Here is a 25,786-nt window from a genome sequence, read left to right as displayed (position 1 = left end):
GGTCTTAAATACCATTTGTGGAAATCCTTTAGGGACTAACAAGGTCATCGGAGGCTTTAGAAGGGACCATGAGTAGCTGCTACAGAAAGTCTGAAGAGTTACCACCTGAAATATTCTGCTTTGCAAGACATACAGAGCTTGAGGAGGACCTTGCAGAAACAATGAACAATTTTGAAAGGACTTTGTCTGATAAAGCTCCATGCTTGCCCCTCTGGTGAATTTTGAGCTCCGCCATGCACAGTTTGCCATTACTGATGTCATTTAAAATATCGCCATGATGTTATCAATGATGTCATAGAATATGTAATGAGTGAAGTAATATATTAAGTCATAAGCAGTGCATGGTGAGAGTGTGATATATAGATACTTGGGATAAGTATCACTGGTGAACTTCAGTGGTTTTGTTAGTTTAAAAAAGTATCTTTAATTTACATTTTTCACCTAACTATAACGTTCCTTTAACCTTAGTTTTTTAAGTGAATGTCTACATTTTTTTATGTAAAGCAAGATATAATTACAGTTCCTAACTTTAACAACCCTTTAACTTTTAGTTTTTCAGTGAATTTCTATGTTTTGTAAAATGTAAAGTAACATCTTATTACTATACACAAAGCAAAACCTCCCTTGCACATGGCCAGAAAGTATTCATATATGGGAAAAAGCAACTGAAGCAGGAAGCAAAAAAGTAGCCAGAATCAGCTGAAATGAAGAAGACAAAGGAAAGCAGGGCGGAGAAAAGTTAAAAAAATGAGCAAAGAGGGTTGGGGTAAAGAGGAGCAGCCGACTCAGGAGAGCCAGAGAAGACCAACAAATGGCAGTGGCGTATGCACGAGTATAAGGGAATGGAATCTGCTTTTGTAAACAGCAATGACATCAAATAAGAGTTACTTGAGTGAGAAATATAGAAAGGAGAAGAGCTGTGCAGAGGAGTACAAAGAAAGGGCTTCAGAGTCACAAATTCATGGACTTTTATGAAATGAGCCCCAACAAAATATTTGACAGATGTTTTTCAAACAATTGAATGTGTGTTTCATCACGTTCCCAAACTCCATCTTTGTCTGGTACCCTCGGCCTGCTGCCACTTACATTGAAGAACTCATGCAGGGCCCTTCACAGTAGTCTAGTTCAACGACGCTGGTGCAGGACTTGTACGTGACCTCGACTTCCTTTGTCTGCAGTGAGCACGGTTTAGTTACATTCACTGAAAGAAAGAAAGAAAGAAAGAAAGAGATAATCAGTGTAAGTCCATCACTGTGCTGAAATAGGTCACTCATCCAAAGGGAATCCCAAGCACATATTCAGCAGACTTACTGCTTGTGGCACTGTGAGCTGCTGTGAGACAATCACATTAATGGGTAAAGTGTCTGTTGAAAGCCAAATTACACTTGGTAGTGGCATTCCCATGTAAAAAGGAACAGACTAGACTGCCTCACAGATAACAGTAAAATGTAAGCTCACAGTACTCTGTCTGCTGGTCATTGGTGCTCTAACTTGAATAAGCACTTTGCTGCAATTTGCATGTGTAATATAGCTCTTGTTCACCATCTTCTACAACTAGAATCAATGGAAGGTAAATCCAGTCTATGATATCTGGTAGACCATAAATAAAGAAGATGGACTTAACTGAGCACATAAATGAAGCATGGAGGTTTACTTTTATGGGGCACTCCATTGCTCAAACTGAGATCTGCATACATGATGCAGTTTCTGTAATCTGAAGGGAAGAGGCCATGTAAATCACATTTTCAATTATTGCGTCCCTAATCTCATTCACTTCACCTGGTTTGCACATCCATAAATAGTGCTATTTCGGACTTCATATGTAGGCCTGGAGTATTGAGACTGTCCACAAAATGTGTAAACCAAAGTCTCTCCATTCATCATATCTAAAATCATGTCATAAAGTGAAACTTTGTTTCAAGGCATGGAAACAAGGTATTAATCATTAAGGCACTTTTGTAATCCTACCCTAAAGGACTGCAACTCGCTTAACCGAATTTAGTATACACCACTGCCTTGCATTCGATCTGCCAACACGTGTAGAGCTACCAACATTGTGGTACCCAAATCCACCAAAAGCACGTAGATCTCACATCAGGAATCGTCCTATCCTAAGCCAAGAGCATTTACATTTCCTCAGATGGAGGAAATATACTCAAATTCAATGTACATGGCAAACTAGCACCTGTTCTGTTTTTGTGTTGCTGTCTCATTCTTGGCCGGCATAATATACCCACATTGACAGTCTCACATGGCACACTAGAACTGACAATGTAGACCCTGACATATTTATGGCAGAATCCTTACATGCTCTACCGCTTCCACCACTGCAGGGGACTCCATTCTCCAACTACCCTGCCCAAGAGGAAGAGGGCTGCCATGTCAGGAAGGCACCTGAGAGCCATTTATTCTCACAAGGCATCCTGCAATGTAGGACACGTGCTGGTCAAGACTGGGCACGGCACGAGCCAAGAGCAGGCCCATCTGTGCCCGTCCAGGGCTGGACAAGGCAGGGCTGGGCCACCTCTCTTGGCTCCTTGATCTGAGAAGATGCCAAAATGGGTAAGTGACATTTTGACCAGAATAAAGGAAGAGGTAAAGGCAAGGGTGGCCCTAACCTCGTACAGTGAATACATTGGACACTTATCTGGCATGCGTAGTGGGGGAAATAACTAAGGAAATAGACTTGGCCGCTTAAGTTTGGGTGAGGGAGGGGGCCTCTTTCTCGAAGAGGCCATGCAGCCCAATAATATTAAAAATAACAACTGTGTGTCCAGAGTGGCATTAACAATTTCCCCTTCTGTACCTGAAGTAGACCAGCTACGGCCAGTGCTGCAAAACGAGTGGGGTAGGGTGAGGGGGATGTCGACAGATGCCATAATGGGTCAAATGAAATAAATAAACAACTCCTATTCTGTCATCTGTCAACATCACCCTGCAGCGCTCCGGTCCACAGCCCCATGTGCTTACCTGCACTGCTGAAGTAGACTCTTTGGCATATAGCAGGGAAGAACACCCAAATTACAGTGATTGTGTACCCACAGTCAATAGGAAATGTAAAATAAATGACTAACAACAGGGGAATCAAGCACACGTAATATTAGGAAAAATAAACTGTCTAAGGATATTAGTTCAGAAACTGTAAGGGATTTAGGGCCCGATGTAGGTAAATCTAATTTACCACTTCTAAAATACCGAATCATACCGATTCGATATTTAAGAAGTGGTAAATTAGAGGGGGGGAAATGTAGGTAATTCTGATTCGGTAAATACCAAATCTGTATAATTCAGTATTTACCGATTCTGTAAATACCGAATCGGTATCCCCCATCAATTCCTTTGGGCCTTGAAGCCCATAGGAATCAATGTGGAATACCGAATCGGTATTTACCGATTCGGTAATTACCTATTCTTGCAAGGGTGCAGGGGGTGTCACTTTGACACCCTCTAGCACCCCAATTACAGGCTTGTGTGCCATGTGGCACACATACATGCCCTAAGGGCATGTCTGTGTGTCACATGGCACAGGTGTGCATGCACAGATGTGCATGCACACCTGGATTCGGTATTTTACCACCCAATTGGATTGGGTGGTAAAATACCGACTCCTGAAGGCCTGTGGCACTCTTCAGAGTGCCACCTACATCTCTATTTACCGATTCTGTACATTTACCGATTCGGTATTTTACCGATTCGGTAAATGTACAGAATCTGTAAAATTACCGAATCTGTACTTATGTAGCCCCCTACATAAGAAAACCGTAATACCAGTCGGAAACGGCCGAATTCGGCCATTTCCGACTGGTATTAGGGCTCCTACATCGGGCCTTTGGCCCTCAATAATTGGGACTTGAAATAGGAAAAATTCAAACAATTAATAGAGAAATGTATTGTTCCTCTTATGAGAAATTGCATAATTTAGAATTGACGTTCAATGTTTTATCCTTAAAATTAGATCATAGTCTTGGCTACCATAATGATAGGAGTTGCCAAAGGGGGCTAGAGATAACTTACCAAAGGGTTCTACGTGTTGAGGTGCCCCCCTGCCCAAACAGCAAATTAAATCCCCAGGAGCAAAATATAGGGATAAGTTACACCCATGAGCCAGGTCCCCTTATCGCTCCTAAGGTAAGCAGTGATCCAGTGCCAGTAGAAAGGGGTATAGGAAATTAAATAAGGAACAGTACGGGGGACACAGGAGGTTTTGGCACTCCTACTTAGAAGGAGGCTATTTTGTCTACACTTCACTTACCCACCGAATGTGGCCCATACGTAGTAGTAATCACAGGGGTCCCTGAGGTATCCTCAAACTGAGGAATCTACCTCCCAACTATGCAACAGAGTTTGCCACTGGTATTGTAAAAATGCTCAATTTAATGTGTGGGAGCATAGGGATAGCCTGTTTGCCAGAAGGGTAGGGTGAGGACCAGGAAGAAAACAGAGACCGGAGATTGTAACGTTGTTAATCGTAGATGCCCTCTGCTGGTGTGGTGATTGATACATAGGTTCCATTCCTGGAGACCGGCAGTGGAGGGAATTGGTATTGAATCATCGAGCTTTTTTATAAACATTTGAGGCCTATAAGTAGTCATAACCAGAATCTCCCACCGAGTACCCAGACTAACCCTCCTATTCCCACTGCCAATAGTCTCCTTGCAATATCTGCATGGCATGTCTGCCCCTCTAAATTAAGGTAATAAGGGGGAGCAGCCAATGCCAACAATCTTAACTGAAAATAATAATAGCTTGGAATTGTTAGCAACTGGGCACTCCGCCTTTAATTTTGTTTGTTTGACTGTTGCAGGAGTTGTACAGAAGGTCACGGATCAAAACTTGTTAAACCTGATCAAAAAATATACTGTAACCTTAATTTAAAAACATTGGGCATGTGATCCTTTTTTGTGGATTGGTATGAGTATTTTTATGTTCCTGCAATAGGTGGCATTGGGCAGAGAGCCCAAGGAGGATAAGCTATTTTGATGTGTGTAACAAAGCTGTTTACAATTACAGTTGTCCCTGTTAAGCATAAGGGGATTCAGGTGCTATGGGTTGTGGTAGCACAACACTTTTATTTATTCTTGATTATTTTTTATAATTCAGTGGTCGACATGGGCTGGCAAATTTCAGCATCATTTAAGGTACTGACTAGCGTAGCTACTAGGGCTCATCATTGTTTGCAGAATTTGAATGTTATTCCTTAAAGGAGATTTTAATGCTAAGATATGTCAGCCCTGCCTCAACGAGTATCCCTATAGGAGGGAAGTTTATTTTAATTACTCATCTGAGGTAGATCAAAGAGGTCAGCAGCTGATAAGAACCCTAGACCAGACAGATTTAGTAGATTTCGGGCCAGATGTGCAACCATATTTTGCTGTCGCAAACGCAAAATCAGCCTGTTTGCGGCCGCAAAATTGGTCTGGCCCATGGACAAACTCTATTTTGTGAGTCGGTAACCAATTACCAACTTGCAAATGAGGGTTTGAGCCTTGCTATAAGAAAGTGGCATATCTGGGGCGTCCCTTACTAATAGTGAGTCCAAATGGTATGTACCATGGTTTTGCAAGCGCATTTGGGGTTGCAATACACTCACAGTTTAGCACCTACTTCAAGTAGATGGTAAGCCACTAGCAAACAGAAAGGGGTCCCCAGGATATGGGATTGCCTAAAACCTTGTTGAATATTTTACGTGCCATGCACTCCCGTTACTGTTAGGTACAGCCAGGATGGGGAATGTACATATTCCCTAAATCTCCAGAGGGTTGTTAGGTAAGGGCTAGTATTGCCACCTCTTTTATTTTTATTGTACATTCATGGACGGAATACGTTTTTGATTACCTATGAAAGGATATGTCCAGAGTTACCTCTATTTTTGTCCTGTCTTTCCAACCCCAAAGTGTTAAAAACCCAGGGATATGTATCTAACCTAGCAATCCATTCTCATTGTGCATGCTGCACCTCATTCAAAATGAGTTTTCTGAGTCTCTTGTGCCCCAGAAAATTCAAAGTTCCCTTAGGCCTAATGTGCATGTGTCAAAAGCCAACAGGATCTCCAACATTCTTTGAAGAATGATAATGGAGTTAGTCTGGAGGTTGTTTTACAGTTGTTAGTACTTGGGGCCGACCTGTAGACCTTCATTTTCCCACTGCCTGTTAATCTTAGAGGGAAATTCTTCACAGAAGAGTCAGTGGCCCCAGAGGTAGAGAATGGCATGTTCTTTATTTGCGTCTAAAGCCTATGGCTGTCACAGATGAATCCCATCCAGGGTAATTTGCTGCAGGCCTTGCTTTTTTTCAAGGCCAGCACTCTCAATTTTAAATGTATCCATATATCACACAGGTTGGCTAATCTGCTTTTGTGCTATCTTCATGATGACACAGGTGAACATTGGCCAAAGCTAAGTGGCAATGTATACTGGAGCTGCCTCGAATTGTGTCCAAAGGCATTGTTTTTATGTTTGAACAATGTACGAATGGGGATCTTCATGATGTTTGTGATCTGAGACCCTCAAGTGCAGCAGCTGACATGCCTGCTAAGGCTCTGGTCCAGTATCATCAATACAGCTCTAGTCAGAGCTTCACCCTCCCTACAATTATAATGTTCTAGGCTTGCACTTATCATCACTCTATTGCATCATCATTAACTCTCACTTTTACAGACACTATCTCCCACATATTGGAATGGACATCAACCTAATATAACATACCTCTTTTTCTTACAAACAAAATGAAAGATTTAAGGCACATACATCACAAGACTATCGGTCACCATCTATTTAGTCATCAGCAAGTCTTGGTTATACTTACCTAAATTACCACATTACACTCTAAAATTGCATGCATGCACATTAAGACAACACAACAGTTATGTTAATTTTGTAGGGTAGACAGAAATCGCTCTGTTCTTCAAGACATTTTGCTACCGAAATGTCAAATCAACGATAACGAAAAGACAACATATTGTCATGATCTACAAATGTGTGATGACCAAAGACTCATGAGTCTAGCAGCAACGTCGGGAATTAGGCCCTCCCATATCATGTTGCCCACAATCATTAACCTCATGTTGGCCACACACATTAATGAGTGCAGGACATGTGTGCATTGACTCCCCATCATGCAATTGGCAGAACACAGGACCTTCAAGCCTCGTTTGATAATGGATTTTCCATCATCCTCAAACCTCGAATCCGAATATTCACAGCATAATCTTGAATCTGATCAAGCACATACTTCATGGGGGGGCGTGGCTTGAGCCCGAAGAAGATGGCGGTACCTCCTTAGAGCTCCCGTGAGGCGGTGACGGAGGTCTGCCCGACGCGGCTCCTTTCCTCATGTTTGCTGCTTGAAATGAGAGGCATGTTGTCGGAAGGCTTCCCGAATTCTTTCCGACCCTTCTGAAGGCTGTTGAAGGTCGTTTACTATATCTCCGGTCCACCATGAGTGATACACGGCGCTGAAGCGATCCTAGCCGCCATCTTGTGCTCACCGCTGATGGAGCGCTGCTCCTAGCGGTTTTATTACCCGCGCTTCTGCCGCGCGTCTACTGCACTTCACTTTCACCTTTTGCTTCAAGTGCCTTTTGTTATTGGGCTATTACATTGGTCCTTTCTAGATAGTACGAGGCAGCAAGTATGACTTCAATGCTCTGAATAACTGTTCCTATTCACACGGCTCTCAGTCATTTGCCTGCACTCTGTTGGATACTACTGCCTTATCGTGGTGATTCACTTACATTAATGTAGCACCGATATTCTCTCCTACTTCCTACCTCCAAGCTACATTTTATGCACTAACTGTTTGGTGGAATTTTTTATTTTTTGGGGGATATCGCCCACAGGATAAAGAGATTGCTTTTCATACAACATGCAAGGCCATTGACTCTCGCTTATTCATTTCAGCACCCAAATGGTCCCCTCTAAGTACTTTCTTACACCATGTAGCCCTTTCCCATTTTAAGGTCCACTACATATTTGCATATCCAATGCTTATGTGATTTCTTCTTTAATAATACCAGCTGTATTCGTTAGTTTGGTGGGCTGGTATTAATTCTTAGAAAGGTTTTAAGCATTCTCATTTTTATTTCAACTCAACTTTTTCATGTACCACATCCCAAATTGTGTTCCTTTGTGTTTTCACACTGCAAGTGAGTTACAATTTATATTGCATGTCTTTTGCATACTGCATCCCTGATTTTTTCATGTTGTAGAGTTTATTCCTGACTCAGGTTTTTGCTCTGAAATTCGTGGTTTTGATGCTCTAATTATAATACATGCTTTCCTAATTACTGTGTTATCACACTGTTTTTTCATGCTATTGCTATTTCCATTGGAAGTGATTTCCTTTCAAGCTTAAGGTATAGGCTTGTGCTTTCTGCCCTTGCTTTTTGACTGTCCCTTGCAATATTTTCGCATGGGGAGACTTTCCAAGGATTTACACAAATCTTCCCCTTCTACACGAACAGCTTCATTGACTACGAGCTCTCGCTATCAGTGTTTATCAATGGAGGACCATATTGATACTTCATCTTCCAAAGGTTCCGCCACGTCATCTACTCCATCAACATTTGGTGCTAAAAAAGGCTCCATTAAAAGACTAAAGAAAGATCCTCCCTCTCCTCCTAAACAGTCTTCTCCAACCACAATGAATATTCTCCTAGACAAAATAAGAGCCTTGCGTCCGTTTATTGAAGAGACCAAGTCTACACTCCAAATGCTCTCTGATAAATGGTCTACTGTTGATGAACGAGTCACCGTGTTGGAACACAATGTTGCATCACTTGAATCCTCTATTTCCAAAGTAGATCCGCTTTGTACACAAATCTCAGTTTTGCACAAACAGATTAAAAATTTGGAGAACAGAAGCAGACAAAATAATCTACGCATTTACGGCCTTGTGGAAGGTTCAGAAGGGGCAGACCCTATTGCTTATTTCAAGTCTTTTCTACCTAAACTCCTTCAACTACCAGAAGGTACTAACCTCAACATACAAAGAGCACATCGCTTGGGTGCGTCTCCTGGCATGATGTCTGCTTCAGTAACAAAGAGACCCAGAGGGGTCATCTTATATTTCCTCGAATACACGGACTTACTTACAGTTCTATCTGCGGCAAGAGCTCTAAAATGCCTCAATTGGTCAGGTAACCCTCTTTACTTTTCACAGGACTATGCTAAAACAACCGCAGATCGACGCAAGGAGTTCTTGTCCTTCGCACCTCAGCTACATTCCATGGGAGCACGCTTTGGGCTATTCCATCCATGCCTTTTTAAAGTGACTCTCAACAACAGGTCCACCACTGTTGATGATCCGTTAAAGTTTAAAAGTTTTCTTGATTCCCAAAATGCTGACAGCATGGATGTTGCTTCTACTTCCAGTTCTAAATAATTCTCCTTTTGCTTTCTTTTTGAAGGAAGTTCAGTACACAGTTTTATAGTTATTGTTCTTGCCTATTTTCTCAATGTTATTTGATAAACAGTATGTTTATTATATTTGATGTACATCTATTTTGTTGATTCTTATACTCCTCTTTTTCTTTTTCACACAGTTCCCCCTCCTGTATGTCATCTCCCTCCCCTATGTCTGTGGGGTCCGTCGGGATCGTCTCTCCCCTTCCGTCCTCACCTTTGCGCTTTGGATCCGTCATCATTCTATGTGGCCTCCATCCTCCCATCCCTTATATGTTCCGGTTGTTATGTAAGTTAATCATTCTATATTATATCTTCTTGTTTTCTTTTCTTCTTTTTCTTTCCTATCTTCTTCTCTTTTCACATCAAATTCCTGACTCTTTTTTCATCGCAGATATATTTAGCGTTTTACCTGCTCTCCCATTCTTTTTCTTGCTGAGTTCTTACTCTCTTTCTTTTTTCCTTTTCTTGTCTTCCATTTTTCAATCTCAATTCTTTCTACCCTCATACAGTTGGATGATTGGAACATTTAGTTCATACTTTTTACGGATGTGCTTTAACTGGCTTTTGTTATATTCTTATGATCTTCCCACATGCCTTTAAGAGTTATATCTTGGAATGTTAGAGGTTTGCATTCACCTATCAAGAGACAAAGAGTTTTACCACACCTAGCCAAACTTAAGGCAGATATTGCTTGTATACAGGAATCACACTTATCGGCTGATAAATCTTTTAAATTGAAAAGGTGTTGGGTGGGGGAGGTTTTCTTCTCACCAGGTGATGGCAAGCGCAATGGAGTCCTCATTCTATTTCGAAAAACCCTTCCTGTCAAAATAATATCTCATTGCACAGATCAATTAGGTAGATGGGTTCTGGTTAAATTCACAGTAGATAAAGTTCCCATTTCCCTTTTGAACATCTATGCCCCTACGACTGGTGACGCTTCCTTTTGGACCTCCCTGGCTCTACATATTACACAACATTATGATGATAACTTCATCCTTGCAGGCGACTGTAACAAAGTTTTTGATTCTTTTTTAGATAGACAATCTTCTAGTGTATAAAGTCCTCACAAATCACTTAAATCCTTTACGCAACTTGTTAATTAATTCAAATTCATTGATGCATGGAGGCTTTGTAATCCCACCTTACGAGAATACTCATTTTTCTCACCGCCTCATCAAACCCAATCAAGATTACATTATTTTTTCATTTCCCATCATCTTTCCCAATCCCTAATCGCCTTGGATATTGGCTCTATTTTGATATCGGATCATGCGCCAGTTACTATTCATTTGGACGTCTTACAAAAACCCACTCTAGCTCGGAAATGGCGTTTTAATAATTCTCTTCTTCTACATTCAAACTTCGTTACTTCCTTTACTTCTTTTTTTCATGAATACTTCTTGTTGAACCAAACACACGATATTTCATTTCCTGTAGTTTGGGACGCGTTCAAGGCATCTGCTAGGGATTTCATTATTAGTTATGCTTCTCATAAACCGAAAAAGGCACAACAAAATACCACTGATCTTTTCTCTAAAATCAAACGATTAGAACATTCTTATTTCACTTTTAAGTCAAAGGATTGTTTAAATGAACTCATTGCTCCTAAATTAAAATTCAATGAGGACACCACTAATAACTTTTTATTAAGATCTAGTGCTAAATGTTATGGCGGCCAAAACAAAGCTGGAATGTTATTGGCCAATTATTTGAAAGTAAAATGGAATAAAATCAACATAGAATCTATCTTTGGTCAAGACTGTACACTGAAACATAAAGATGATGAACTTTTACAAGAATTTCTTCAATTCTATAAAACTTTATATTCCTCAAAACAAATTCTTCTGATCTTTCTATTCATCAATTTGTGTCCAAAATCCAATCCCCTTTCGATACACCTCCAGATCTTTCCTTATTGAAAACTGATCTCACACAAAAATAACTCATTCTTGCATTAAAAACCCTCAAAAAAGAAAAAGCTCAGGGCCCGGATGGTTTTACAGTAGAATTTTTTATCCATTTCTCAAAATTACTTATCCCCAAGTTGCATACTCTTCTATCCACTTTTCTTGAATCTGGCACTTCTTCTGGCTCTTTCTCAGATGCCCTCATTTGTAATCTTCCTAAACCAGGTAAAGACCCACAACATTGTAAAAATAATAGACCCATTTCCTTGGTTAACATTGATTACAAAATATTTTCAAAAGCTTTAGCCCTACGTTTAGAATCTTATTTACCCAACCTTTTAGGTAAGGAACAGTCTGGCTTTGTTAAAGGTAGATTGCTTACAGACTAATACAGATAATACAGATAATACCAGACTGTTCTTTGACATTTTATCTAAGACCTCACACTCTTCACATCATCTTGCAGCCATAGCTCTTGACACTGAAAAAGCTTTCGATTGAGTCGAGTGATCGAGTGGTCTTATCTTTTTCATACCTTCAAGTGGTTTGGTTTTGGTCCAAAAATCTCTACCCTGGTTTCTCTTTTGTATTCCCACCCAAGAGCAGCTATTTCGGTGAACGGTGGCATATCTTCTTATTTCTCCCTTGATAGAGGGGTTAGACAAGGATGCCCACTTTCTCCTTTTTTGTTTAATCTTGCTCTAGAACCTTTCCTAATACGGATCTGTCAAAACAATGAAATTCATGGTTTTTCTTTTCAACAGACTACAGTCAAAATAGCGGCATATGCTGATGATGTTTTACTGTTTCTTTCCCAACCCAAATCATCTCTTCCTGCGTTCTTAGATTAGGTCAATTCCTATACGCGAGTTTCCAGCTATAAATTAAACAAAGACAAATGCGAGATTTTACCCCTTACCAAATTCACTTATAAAAATGACTTTACTGATTCAGGGTTCACATGGAATCCCACTTCTATTAAATATTTGGGTCTTCATTTAACACCCTCCCTTTCGGGTACAGTCACTCATTGTTTGGATGATTGCATACAAAAACTAACTAATCTAACCACAAAGTGGCATCCTCTGTATTTATCTTGGTGGGGTAGATTGGATACGATTAAAATGATGCTTTCTCCTATAGTCCTGTACACAATTTCGAATATTCCACTCTCCATTCCTTTAAAATATTTTAAAAGAATGAACTCAGCCTTTTCTCTGATTCGCCCCAAAACAGAAGGCGGAGTGAATTTTCCAGATTTCCCCCTTTATTTCTGATTCTTCCATGCCTTCTCCTCTTTGGTCGGCCCTAGAACAGTCTTCAATTTCTCCTTTTTCTTTTAAAGAGTATCTTTTGTTTTCTCGTAAGCCACAATTTTTATCTACTCCTATTCTCAAACACACCTCTAAAATCCCTTCTTCTTTTTTCGATCAACCTATTTGGCATAATACATCTATTTTAATAAATAATAAACCGATTTCTTGGAAAACTTGGAGACAACGAGGTCTAATCTGGGTGCACCAACTATTTCATCAAGATCAGATTATTTCATATTCACTAGCTGCTACCTCCTTTCATTTTCCTCCCACTTTCGCACTAAGTATCCAATACTAACACATGCACTTCAATTAGCTTATAATGCTTATAACACTTCTCCCCCTCTTGCAGGTCAGGAGCCCTCCCACACATTCCTTATTAATTCAAGGTACAAAGGCTTCTAAGATTTACGTACTTCTTCATACCCTATCAACACCACGTGCCAAAATCAAAACAGAGGAAGCTTGGGAAGAGGACTTTGACATTTATTGGCCTATTGAGTTATGGGATAAAATATGGCTGAAAATACGCAAATCTTCCAGAGCTGCTAACACCACTCAAACACTATTTTTTATCAATATGTCGCCATTAGTTCTTAGTAAGAGACATTCGGATACCTCTGATACACGTTGGACATGTTCTTCACCACATGCAGATTTACTCCACTTCCTATTCCACTGTGCCCCAGTTCACAAATTTTGGGATAAAGTTTGGTCTCAAATCAATATTATTTTCTCCTCTACTCACCCTTTCTCTATTACTCATATTTTCTAAGGTATTGCCTCTCCTATTTGGGCTCATTCTAATTTCAATACCAGAATATTTGACTTAATTTTAGCAGTGGCCTTTCAGCAAATAACTAGATTTTGGAAGGACCTTACCAAACTTTCATTTCAGGCATGGTGGTATTCAACATTTGTTTATCCACTGACCTAAGCCACAAAGCGAAGGGAGCTGTGGGATCCAGTTACATTATTTTTTTATCTGAGTGCTAGGTGCTTTTCGTATCGAAACTCCCTCACATCAAGATGTTGCTAAACCTCCATGACTTCCTTTAGGTTGTTATATTTCTTTTTATTATTAGATATCTCACTTTTATTAAAAGTTCCTTATGTATTTCATTGATATATAACTTACTAATTGCAAGTTATAGATGCATATTGTTTTGTAACATTTTTATTTATTCTTTTATTTTTGTTCTTACTTATTTTGCTCTATGCTTTTCTCATCATCATTATATTATTATTATATATACTTTCATCTTATTTGTATTAATAAACTTTCTTTGAACTTAAAGCACATACTTCATAAAAAGGTCATGTGATCTAACTGCAACATTAACGATTAACACTACTAGTAGAAATCTTTATTGCATGATTAAAAAACCTTTGCAAGTTACAGAATTTTAAGAACGATATATCAATGAATACATATAAAAATAAGTATAGGATCATATGCGTTATGAAGATTATAAAAATGTGTAAAAACATACTCATAAAAAGGAGAGCTAAGGATCATGTCCATTATACCATAAGGTGGCAGTCGGAACTAGGCTAGTAATTGTGCTGGTGAGAAATCGCGTACTTGGGACACCTCACCAAGTTTTTTATCTGCTTGTTCCAAAAACCTTACTAGGGCACAATTTAATTTAGTGTTCCGAGGGTCAAAGTAAGCCAAGACTGCTGCTCTACACGATCTAATCATGTTTGTGTTCCAGAGTTTCCTCAGGAGGGACCGCCTTTCGTTCAGCAGGTTTGGGCAAAGACAAAGGATGTGTACTATGTCTTCTTTTTGATTCCCGCAGAGTCTACATTGTTCCTGTCCGTGTGCTCTTTTCCATTTTGGCAAATGGACCAACAGGTTGATTACTCCCATTCTCAACTTTAGGAAACTTAATTTTGTTCGAGTAGTGAATGGTTGAGTTAGGTACTCCTGTGGGGTCAACTGGACATAGGATTGCAAAGACATCCATCCGTGACTTCTTTTTGCCAGCCGAGCCTTGTCTTCCACGGAAGAGAGCTTTTTTATGCTTATTTTCGCTAGTCGTTTGAATTCATTATGGCTTACCTGCATGCCCCAAAGGTCTTTCAGGCCTAGTGTTCTTAATCCTCTTTCCCAATATGCATGCTCTGCTCGCCATAGATTCATTTGAAGGCAAGACCATAAATGTTGTGCTAGGCTGCCTTCCTTCGATGACCTCAATTTATGACAGCACATTAGAAAACTCAAGGCTCTGGCAAGTGATTGGTGGCAGATTCCCAGTTCCAACCTAATTTGGGCCGGTGATGTTTGACTTGGTAGCTTGAACACTATTCTATAAATTTTTGTAATAATTTTGTCCAGTTGGCCGCTATCCAAACCTTTTAGGACCTCGCTTCCGTAGGTTAATGTGGGAATAATTTTTGCTTGCGCTACCTGGATTGTTGGAGCGAACGTTGGGCCTTGTAGTTTCTTATGTATAGAGCTGATTGCGAAAGCAAGCGCAGAACCCTTCTTTTTTGTTCTTCTAGATGTGTTTTGTATCTACCGTTGTTGTTAAAAGAGACTCCAAGGTACTTGTGGCATTTGGATTCAGCAATCCTTTCTTGATTCAAGACCCAAACCAGCTTCTTGGCCTTTCCTGAAAGCACCGCCAAAATGTTGGTCTTCTTGCTGTTTATCAGGAGCTCATTCTTATTTGAATAGTCAGAGATGGCGTCCATGAGTCTTTGCAGGCCGATCTTTGTTTTGCTAAGAAGTACAACATCATCAGCGTATAAAAGATTTGACAGCAAGAAACCAGCTACTTTGGGAGAATGAGAATTTACCTTATTTAAGGCTTCTGGAAGGTCGGATAGGAACAAGTTAAAAAGTGTGGGGGCAAGGACACATCCTTGTTTAAGCCCTTTTGTCGTCGGAATTGGACGTGATAGTCTGGACCCGTCCCCAATCTTTATCCTGACCCATGTGTCCTGATGGAGAAGCTGTATAGCTCTTAAAAGTTCATTTGGGATGTTTAAGCTGTACAGCTTCTGCCAGAGCTTAGCTCTATTCACCTTGTCGAAAGCAGCTTTATAATCAATAAATCCCATATAAAGTGGGCAAGTGCTTACCTCTGCCTGATCGATCAGACAAGAGAGGGTCAAAAGATTGACCGAGGTACCGGTGTTGCTTGTGAAACCAGTTTGGTTCGGAGGAATTACGGAATGATCATCAGCCCACGTTCTAAGTGAGTTAAGTAGCAAACCAGCAAAATACTTTGCTTCATTGTCAATGAGGGCTATGAGGCGATAATTCCCGGGAGATTTTTTATCCCCTCCTTTGAAGATTGGTGCCAAAATGGATCCCTGTCAGGAGGGTGGTATGATGTTATTTTGCAGGATACAGTTGAAGAGGGTGGTTAGCTTCAAGGCCCAGTAGGTTGTGTCCTCCTTAAACAGGGCCTGAGGAATTCCACTAGGGCCTGGGGCACCGTCCTTCCGACCCTTTTTGATCAGTTTTTCAACTTGGGCCACCTCGATTGTTGTTGATTCGTTGTTGCTTTGCGACATGGGGCACTCATTTGGTTGTGCAGTTTTCTGGCCAACGTTGAAAGATTCCTTCATTGAAGGGGATTTGATGTTACAATCAGTTGGATTAGCAGGCACTTTGTGAGCAAGAATGTCTTTGACATTAAGATTCTGATGAAGGGTTTTTACTTTTTGGTCATTAAAGTGAAGATACAGATAGGCGACCCACTCAGACTCCAGTATGCATGAGGACGCAACCTTCGGGGCTTGCCCAGAAATGCTATTGATGGTTCGCCAGAACCTAGCGGAATTGTTTGTTTTAATGTCATTTTGCAGCCTAGCCCAGAAGGAGTTCCAGAGACTTCTGCGTTGTTCTCTTTTAGCCTTCTTTATGTAGCTGCGAGCCTCTCTCAAATTTGTTATCAACTGAGGATCCGTAGGATTTGTTTTTAAAGCCCGCCATGACCGATTCATGTTTCTTGTAGCAGATTGTATTGCGGGGTTGCGACTGGGCGTCTGGCTTTGCCCGTACAAGTTCGCCTGCCTTATTGGTTTTGCATGTTTGTCGATCAGTTCGATTGCGAATGTTGACCAGTTAGCAATTACATCGTTTGTGGGCCTCCTGGTGCCCTCCATAATAAGTTTGGCATCTGCTGCTATTTGTTGAAAGTTGCTGAAGGAGCACTTGATGCGTTTTAAGTTTATTGTGTAGCAGTCAGATGGCAGTGACCTATCTTCTTCATGTTGAATTAATCTGGTCATAAGCGATATTTCTTGTGGGCGGTGGTCACTTTCAGTTCTGCTTCCAAGGCTAAAACCTGTTATTTGGCGGAGAAGTGGAAGACTGACAAAGGTATAGTCAATTAGCGAAGCGCCATTTTTACTCAGATAGGAGAAGCAAGGTGGCTTGTCTGAAGGAAAGCGCCCGTTTAAGGCTCTGAGGCCCAGATTTTCCAGGTTGCCTTGTAAGGAGCGTCCTTTGGAGTCGTTCTTGTGCCAACCTGGGGGGTCCTGCGGGGGTATGACCCAAATGCTATCATGTGATTTGGTTATCTCGTTTTTGCCCAGGTCCGACATTAGCCACATGTTGAAATCGCCTGATAGTATTATTTCTGGTTCGAGGGGTCCGATTTTCGCTCTTAGTACAGTTGCTATTGCTTTTTCTGAGAAGGAATGCCTTGATACTGTGGTTGGACGGACATAGGCATTCATTAAGAGCAGGGTCCTGCACTGGGCTTTGTCGGAGGTAAAGGAAATTCCCACGCACTGGAGGGAATGTGATGAGCCACCTAAGTCCCATGAAGTGATTGCATTTTTGATGGATATGTAAATTGCTAGGCCACCACTGCCTCTTCCCGAAGATTTCAGTTTTTGTGCTGGAATATGATGGGTTTTGAAGCCTTCGATTTGCTGCGGTTCGAGGAGCCATGTCTCTTGAAGTAGTAGTATCTCGAATTCCTGAAAATAAGAGATTATGGCTTTGTCTTCCAGTTTGTTGGCTAGTCCGTTTATGTTCCAAGAGCATATCTTTAGAGGGCACATGTTTAGGTCCTTTACACTGTTATTCTGTCATCGTAACAGGCAAGTTGTGTTTAGGGTGCCTGCCAACCATGACCATGTGCCGACCTCGTCCCGATCCCTGTTTGGTGTGCGCCAGTCATCTCTCAATATTCTTTGTTTGTCTTCGCGGGTGGGAGTTTTATTGCATGCGCCCCTGAGGACTGAGTACACTTCTCCCCTTTCTGCCCATCTGTGCTTAAGTTCTTGATTTGCCAGCAAGACATGTGGGTATCCCGCTACCCTGCCAGGTTGTAGCAGTATACCCCACTGCTTGAAGGTATCTGTGTGCCCTAGGATGGTGTTCGTTACCTCTGCCGATCTCCAAGTGACCTTTGTGGTTTCATTTATTTGGCCATGACTTGGTGCAATGAATTCAATCGATGTAATATCTTGTGTGGTTATACCGTTTAGCAGACCAGTGGCTTGTATTAGTTTTAAGATGTTACCACGATTGAGGATATCGTGGCTTCCTTTGGACTTGTACTCCGGGTAGAAGAGTGTAAAGTTGGAGTCGCCGCATGAAGGGGACTTATTCAGCCTTGAATTTGCCTCTGATGTTTGGGCGCAAATCCCATGATCTTTGCTTGCCGAGGGATCAAGATTCAGTGCCTCCTTCTGATCGCTAGGGCTCTTTTGGGTTTTACGCCCTACCGCAGCTCCCTTATCTCTCACGGGGCTTACGCCCTCATGGTTTTTGACAGAGCTGTTGGTATGCACCTGATTTGAAGTGATGCTTTGGTCGACTTGTTTTGCAGGGTGACCGGGATTTTGGCCCTGGACCTTTACGTTCTGCGGCAGAGGAGTATTTGAAGGAGGCGTGTCGGTAGTTGTGATTTGCTCCCTTGACCCACTGGCCGCCTTTTTTTCTAAAGTTGTCCTTGTTGATACCTTTTCTGTTGGCGTGGGGGAAGCCCCGCTCGTCCTACTTTTCCTTTCAAGCAGTGTTGGTGGTTCTTCTAATTTAGTTCTTGATTCCTCAGTATCTTTTGGGTTAACACACTCTGTAGCTATTGGACGTCTAAGGGTGTTAAACAACGGGTAAAGGCTCAGCTCTTGTTTGCGTTTACCCAGTTTATTGCGGCCTTTCCGGTTCCTTTGTCTTTTCCCCTTTCCCACAGGATCGCCCCATGCTTGTTCGATTGGAGATGGAGGGGAGGAATTTTCTCTATTGGCAGTTGGAGTTTTTTCCTGTTTACTCTTTTGACAGACAGTTCCCGATGTGTCATGTAGTTGAGGGAAATCGATTTCTGTGACTCCTCGTTCCTTTGAGTTTGTTCTACTTTTTACTATGTTGTCCTCACTTAGGACGCCGTCACTGCAGTTTCCCGGGGGGGGCTTAAAATATGTAATTTCTTTTAGATCTGCCAGAAGGTTTTCCATTATCCCTGGGAGTGTGCTAAGTTTCTCTATTATAGGTGAACAGTCACAACCTTGTTGCAGGAGGTCTACTGCTGCCTGGGCCCGTCGGATCAAGCTATTGAGGTTTGAGATCTTATCGTCGATTTTGACTACATACACAGCCAGTGTATTCAAGAGGCTTATTTGGATATCCATTTTGTTAGCTTGGTAGGTCATTGCTTCAGCTGACCTTTGGAGGATATCCAAGGCAGTGGCCCATGCCTTTTCTTGAGTGTAGTCCTCGTTTTTCACTTCCTTTGGTGACGACGATGGCCCAGGGTTACCAGGGATGGTATTTCCGTAAGAGAGCAGCATTTTCTCCCATTCCTTTGACTCAAGGTAGGAAAGATCTTTTTCTGCTGGTTCAGTTTCCTCTATGAGTGTCATGGGCTCAGAAACACAGGCTTTAGGTTGTTTCCGTTGGACGGGGACAGTTTCGCCGTCCTCAGGTGGAGAAGAGATGACAATGTCTTCCTTCTTCTTTTCCATTTTACTAGCTTTTTTAGGATAAGTTACGGGATCGCGAGTTTGGCTGCAAGGTATACTGAAACTGGCCTCACGAAGGGCAAGGTTGGTTGCAACTGAATTTCTCATTGTCCCTCCATTTGGTTCAGTTTGAACGTCCTTTATACTATAGGTAGCTTCGAACAACTCTTGGTGGGTTAGCGTGGACTTAATTGCTGGACTTCCCAGAGCCTTGTCTTCTAAGGGAGCTCCCACTTCAGACTTCCTGATGCTTGACGATTGACTGCTAGCCACGTTTCCACCAGGACTGCCCTTTTTGATGTTAACTATGGGGCTCAAAGGAATTGGCAAGCCCACGATATCCTTATTGCTTGAATAGACAACTGACCCGGGGTCTTTCAGAAGGGCAAATTTTGCTGTTATTTTTGGTTGGTTGCTAAGAGGTTTACAGGCCAACCTAACCGAACCCTTCGCGGGAAGTTGTGAGGTATTATCTATAGAGATTTCAGACTCACTCAGCGACAGATCTACGATCTGATCAGATTCCGTACTTGTCAGCGCAATTTCACCTCTACGTTTCTTTTTCTTTTGTGGTGCACTTGTCCTTAGCCTGCCGGATCTCATCCCGAGTGGACAGTTTAAAGAGGGAGGATGGAAAAAGTGATCAAGTGGCTGCTTAGGAGGGTGGCAAAATGTATTTGAAGACAGAGAGAAGGCTGACGTTCCGAATGCTTTACACCTTTGCCTTTAATCCCCCTATAAACCACTTTTTGGAGGTGGGGTAATTCTTAATTGCGCTATCTTTCGGCGTCCTCTAGGCACCTCTGGCTGTACATGAATTCAAATAAGCTCAACAATTCACCCAAGGGTACTTAAAAGACTGCAGTGCTGCACTAGAGATTGCTCAAATTGTTGAGACGGAAATTGCAATTAAAGTTCCTCCTTACTGAGGCAGTGTCTCTGGTAACTGTAGGCAATGGGGGCCAAGCAGCGGCGAAATTTTAAACTGCTTTGAGCCTCTTTCTGCGCTCCCACTCTCCCCCCTCGCGCCCACTCCCAGCTGCACTATCCTGCGGAGGTAGCTCACTGTAGCGCGTGGGCCGTGGACACAGCGCTGGCTTCACTCCGTGGGGCTTCTTGCGGAGAGGCGGCTGGGCCGTGGACACAGCGCTGGCTTCACTCCGTGGGGCTCCTTGCAGAGAGGCGGGCTCAAAGCAGAGCTCCTCCAGCGGCGGCAGGCACAGGGGCTGGCTCCCAGCAGGAACACCTCCAGCAACCGTGGCCGTAGCCGTAGCGGTGGCACCCCCTGTGTGGCCCAACCGCCAGCAAGACAACAGGGCACGGCAAGGCAAGCGGGCGGGGCGGAGCGGCTCTCTGCGGTATTTGCTCTCGCTGCTTCTCGTTCTCCGTGCTCCGTTCGTTCCGCTAGCTTCTCTGTTGCAACAGCGACGCTCAGTGGTCTCCAGCCAAAATCTCTCTGTAGGGCGTTTCCAAGTTGCTCAACGATTCAAATCCAATTTGTGATAATTCTACAAAGGTACGAAACTGTTGTATGCATAACGATTAACACTATATACATGCTCTGCTAATATCCTTAAAACCCATTTTATGCCTAAACACTAACATATCAAATTAGGCTACATAGAACTCCATAGAACAAAACGAAAATCTGTGTGTGTGCAAACTTTCAAATAACTCATAGACAAGTTCCATTTGTAAAATATGCAATCTCCATATGTAGAACATATCACCAGAGTTGCATATATCCACCACCATACAGAGTCAGATAATGGCCCAGTCTTCATGCAACCATTTTTACATCCTGCATAAAGGTCAATTACACTGCTCCTCAAGTCACATTCCAATCAAAATCATGCATCACAATATTCTTCAGAAAAACACAGAATTATACAACTTAAAATGCACAAGCTAATGTAATTATATTAGCAAAACAGAATCCATTCTACACCTCAAGATATTCAATACCTTAATATCAGAGTTTTCGCAAACTTCTGATCCTAAATTCTGCAACAAATATTATGCAGTGCTCCTCCTTAGCGCAAAGAAGCATTTTTAAATAGTTATTTTTTGTATAGGTCTCAAAATTTTAGCTCGTAATAGTCTCTCAGAAATCTTTCCCTATAGAGGGGCATATTAGCAAGAACCTCATTAAAAGGATCGCTGTTTTAGCTGCAGGAAACGGCCGCTAAAACAGAGATAATGGGCTTGCTAATATGCGTTATAGAATTCCAATAGAAGCCCAGGTTAGATATCCTGCACATCTAACCTGGGCTTCTATTGGAATTCTCTATCGCGTGTTAGCAAGCCCATTATCACCATTTTAGCTGCGATAATTTTAACGAGGTTCTTGCTAATATGCCCCGTAGTTTGTAAGAAACATTTTCTCAAACCCTTCTTATAGCAATACCATAAATCATGTTAAAAAAGGTGCAGCAACCTCTATGCATACCAGAATTCTGTCTTCAAAATTGTTATGTTATGCTAGTATTTTTTGTGGGCGTAAAGTGCAACATACTCCATAGTTTTGTGGTACTATGGAGCTCCATAAACATAAAGAACAGGCAACAATTATGAAACAATTAAGACCTGCCAGGATCCAAGTAAAAATGAATATCAGTGTTTTTAGTTTTGAAGAGGCATGGAAGAAGATGCTGTTCCAAGGGAGGGCATTTCTGTGACTTTGAGGCAGCCACAGATAAATCCCCGTCTCCATACAATTTCCCTCTCAAGGATCTGCAGCAACTCTTGGATGCAATGGTCTTTTGAAGAGCATTTAGCCAACAGCAAATCAAGCCAGCCTTGTTAAACTACTCAATGGATGATAAAAGACTTAAACGAGATGTGTTCTTTGAAAAGCAGTGTAAGAAATGGGATTTTTGGTAGGCTAGGGCATTTGTAAAAGCCAGGCAGAAACCACCACTCCAGTCAGGATAAAGGAGTTACACTCCTAAAATAATCCCCGCTCACCCTTTTGGTAGCTTGGCACGAGCAGTCAGGCTTATCTTAGATGCAGTGTGTAAAGAATTTGCACATAACCAACAGTAATACAGCGTAAGCACTACAAAAGGACACCACACAAGTTTAGAAAAATATCCAATATTTTTATCTACTTAAGACCACAATACAGTACTTAAAAATCCACAGTTATCAAAATACGCTTTAAAAACAGTCCCTTGATGTCGATTGCTCTGTCCAGGGCTATCACAGCGTCATGAGCAAACAAATCTGCACAGTTCTGGTTGACTGCGGGGTCGCGGGCCAGCTAAGGTGTCGAGAAGACCTGCAAACAATACCTTTTAGAAATGTAGGGCATCGGCAACCTCTTGTTGAGCTTCGGAATACACAGCATCAGTTCAGGAGGTTGGTGTAGGAGTCTTCGGGGCCTTCAGAGTCACAGACGTTGCAGGTCGATCTCCTCTCTGTTGGTGTCAGGAGTGCTGCCGTCGGTGCTGCTGTGCGAAGTGCAGCAGTGTGGCGTGCGGTGCTCTCAGGTCGCGGTGCGAGCAGCGGCTTGGTGGTGGCATCAGATGGTGTCGTCGGTGAGACCAGGGTCGTGGTGAGAGATGAAGGTTGGTGCTCATCACGGTGCTAGCAGGTCAACGTGCAAGCAGCAGTGTCGTCGTTGCCAAAGCGCTGTAGTCGGCTGACGAACTGGAGTCGATGGCAGCGGCGTCGGTAGGCCAAGGCTGCGCTGTGGGATGAGGGCAGTGCGTCATGTAACTTTACGAGCGGTGCACTTGAGCCATGGTGCAAGCAGCGGTATTGATACTGGCACGGAGCGTTGCCGTCAAAAATACCAAGGCGTCATCGTGAAGCAAGGCGGTGCGGAGTGCAGTGCCCAAAGGTCGCAGTGCAAGCAATGTCTCAGTGGCAGCATCAGATGGCATCATCAGTGAGACCAGGGTCGCAGTGTGGCATTGCGGCAATGCCCTCTGCGGTGCCAAGGCATCGTCGTGAATCAAGGCGGTGCAAAGTGCGGTGCCCACAGGGTGCGGAACGAGCAGCGGCTCGATGGTGGAGTCAGCAGGCGTCATCGGTGAGACCAGGGTCACAGTGCGGTGTTGCGGCGGTGCCCTCTGCAGTGCTGTCAGGACTCAGAGTCGGCAGCGGCGTCGTAGATGTTGTTGAGTTGCTTTACCTCTGTTACAGCACAAAACACACAGTCCCCAGTGCTGTGGGCAGAAGAGCTTGAAGTCTTTGTTGTCCCTGAGACTTCTTGAACAGGGGGCAAGCTCTACCTCAAGCCCTTGGTGAAACTCACAAAGCAGATTGTAGAAAGTTCAGTCCAGTCCTTTCACTGCCCAAGACAGAAGTAGCCACTGCAGGCCAACACAGCAAAGCACACTGCAAAGTGGTAGGTCCTCCTCACAGCTTCTCCAGCTCTTCTTCTTGTCAGTCTTCTTGATCCAAAAGAGTTCTAAAGTTCAGGGGTCGGGCCCCAGTATTTGTATTAAAAAATCATTTGATCCTCTAGGCAGGTGGTGTCTGTGCCCAGCCAGAACCAGTTCTGCCTTCTCTGGTGTGATTTCCTGGCAGAGGGTGGAGATGGCATTGTCAGAGGCAGACCAGGCCCTTTGAGGTGCGAGGTAATCTCCTTCCTCTTCCCCCACCGCAGACCAGGTCTATTTAGCCCATTCCTGACCTAACTAGACTAACAGGAGCCAAACTTGCTTCCTAGCCATCCATCTTCAAAAACCCAGACAGGCAATCCACATTCCAGCAGAGGCACACGGGATGACTGAGCAAGAAAATACCTACTTCCTAAAAGTGGTATTTTCAACCACAGAATGTAAAAATCACCTTTACTAAAAGATACATCGTTAGAATCTAAGTTCAGGCATAATATTTTCCCACCTAGGGCCAGATGTAGGTCGCCCAATAGCGGTCGGTAACGGCTGAAATTACCAAATTTCGGCCGTTACCCACCGGTAGTTGGCATTTGGAATGTAGGTGGCATTTTTGTAGGATTCGATATTTTACCGAATCGGTAACTTAAGGAATCGGTAAATTACCGATTTCTTAACATACCGATTCTGTAAATTACCAAATCCGTAATGTAGAGGGCACTCAAGTCAGTGCATTCCTCAGTTAAGGATTCGTTATTTACCACTAACTACAAGTTGGTGGTAAACAAAGAAAACCTTTGAAAAAGCAAATGTTTGCTTTTACAACACTGCAATGTGGCAGACATACATGCCCATGCACTATTCAGGGGTGCAACAGGGTGTCAATGTGACACCCTGCCACCCTTGTATATGTTCCCCATTTACCGAATCGATATTCCAGGCCAATAGGAATGAATGGGAATTACGGATTTGGTAAATATCGATTCGGTAAATACCGAATTTTAACGATTCGGTAAAATTTACAGAAAATGTACCTACATACTATTTACCTATTCTTAAATACTAAATCAGTAAAATTCGGTATTCAAGAATCGGTAAATAGTATTTACCTACATCTGGTCCTTAGTTCCCAGGGCCAGTTATGTTCATAAGATGTTATAGACAAACTTCCCATTCTGTCCTATTGGGAACAGGTAGCCTTGTAACAGTGAAAAACTAAATGGGCTGTAATTCACTATCAGGACATGCCACATACACCAGGGCATGTTCTACCTTTCACATACACTGCACCCTGCCCACAGGGGCACCTTGGGCTTACCTTAAGGGTGCCTGACATGTAAAGAATAGGAAGGTTAGGGACTTGCAAGTGTTTGCACTGGCCAAGTCGACATGGCAGTTACCAACTGTGCGCAGACTGTGCAATGGCAGGTTTGGGTTACCTTTTTAAGGCTACTCGCGTGGGGGGAACAATCAGTACTGCAGGCCCACTAGTAGCATTTGATTTACAGGCCCTGGCTTACTCAGCGCACTTTACTAGGGACTAACAAGTAAATCAAATATCCAATCATGGAAACACCAGTACATAACACAATTTACGAGTCAAAACCGGGAGGGCAGAAAGCAAAAACTCAGGGGAAACACGCCAAAAGATGCCAAGTCTAACAAGCAGGAAATGCAAAGAAAACAACATTGGGGTATTATGACACATTTTTCTGCTGCCACTAATGAGACCTGCTGCTGAATTCTGAACCATCAGGGGCCTTTTTAGTTTGTCTGGGAGGCCAAGGCAGATTGCATTGACATAGTCCAGTCATGATTGTACCAAGGTATTGCCTAGCGGCATACAAATGTTAGAATCACATTTATAGTTTACTCTG

At 42.5% G+C, this 25,786-nt stretch overlaps 1 protein-coding gene across 1 annotated transcript in view; it reads right to left on the bottom strand.

Moving 5' to 3' along the window:
• LOC147733201 (mucin-2-like) overlaps positions 1-25,786 on the bottom strand; it is a 1,190,401-nt gene that overhangs the window by 16,232 nt on the left and 1,148,383 nt on the right. Inside the window, exon 41 of the mRNA XM_086957735.1 lies at positions 1,087-1,201. Within this exon, the coding sequence (XP_086813861.1) occupies positions 1,087-1,201 (115 nt within the window). The remainder of the gene's footprint in view (positions 1-1,086; positions 1,202-25,786) is intronic.

The sequence above is a fragment of the Lissotriton vulgaris genome, chromosome 2_1, assembly GCF_964263255.1.
Source record: "Lissotriton vulgaris chromosome 2_1, aLisVul1.2, whole genome shotgun sequence".
NCBI lineage: Eukaryota > Metazoa > Chordata > Amphibia > Caudata > Salamandridae > Lissotriton > Lissotriton vulgaris.
This window is presented reverse-complemented; position numbering and strand designations above follow the sequence as displayed.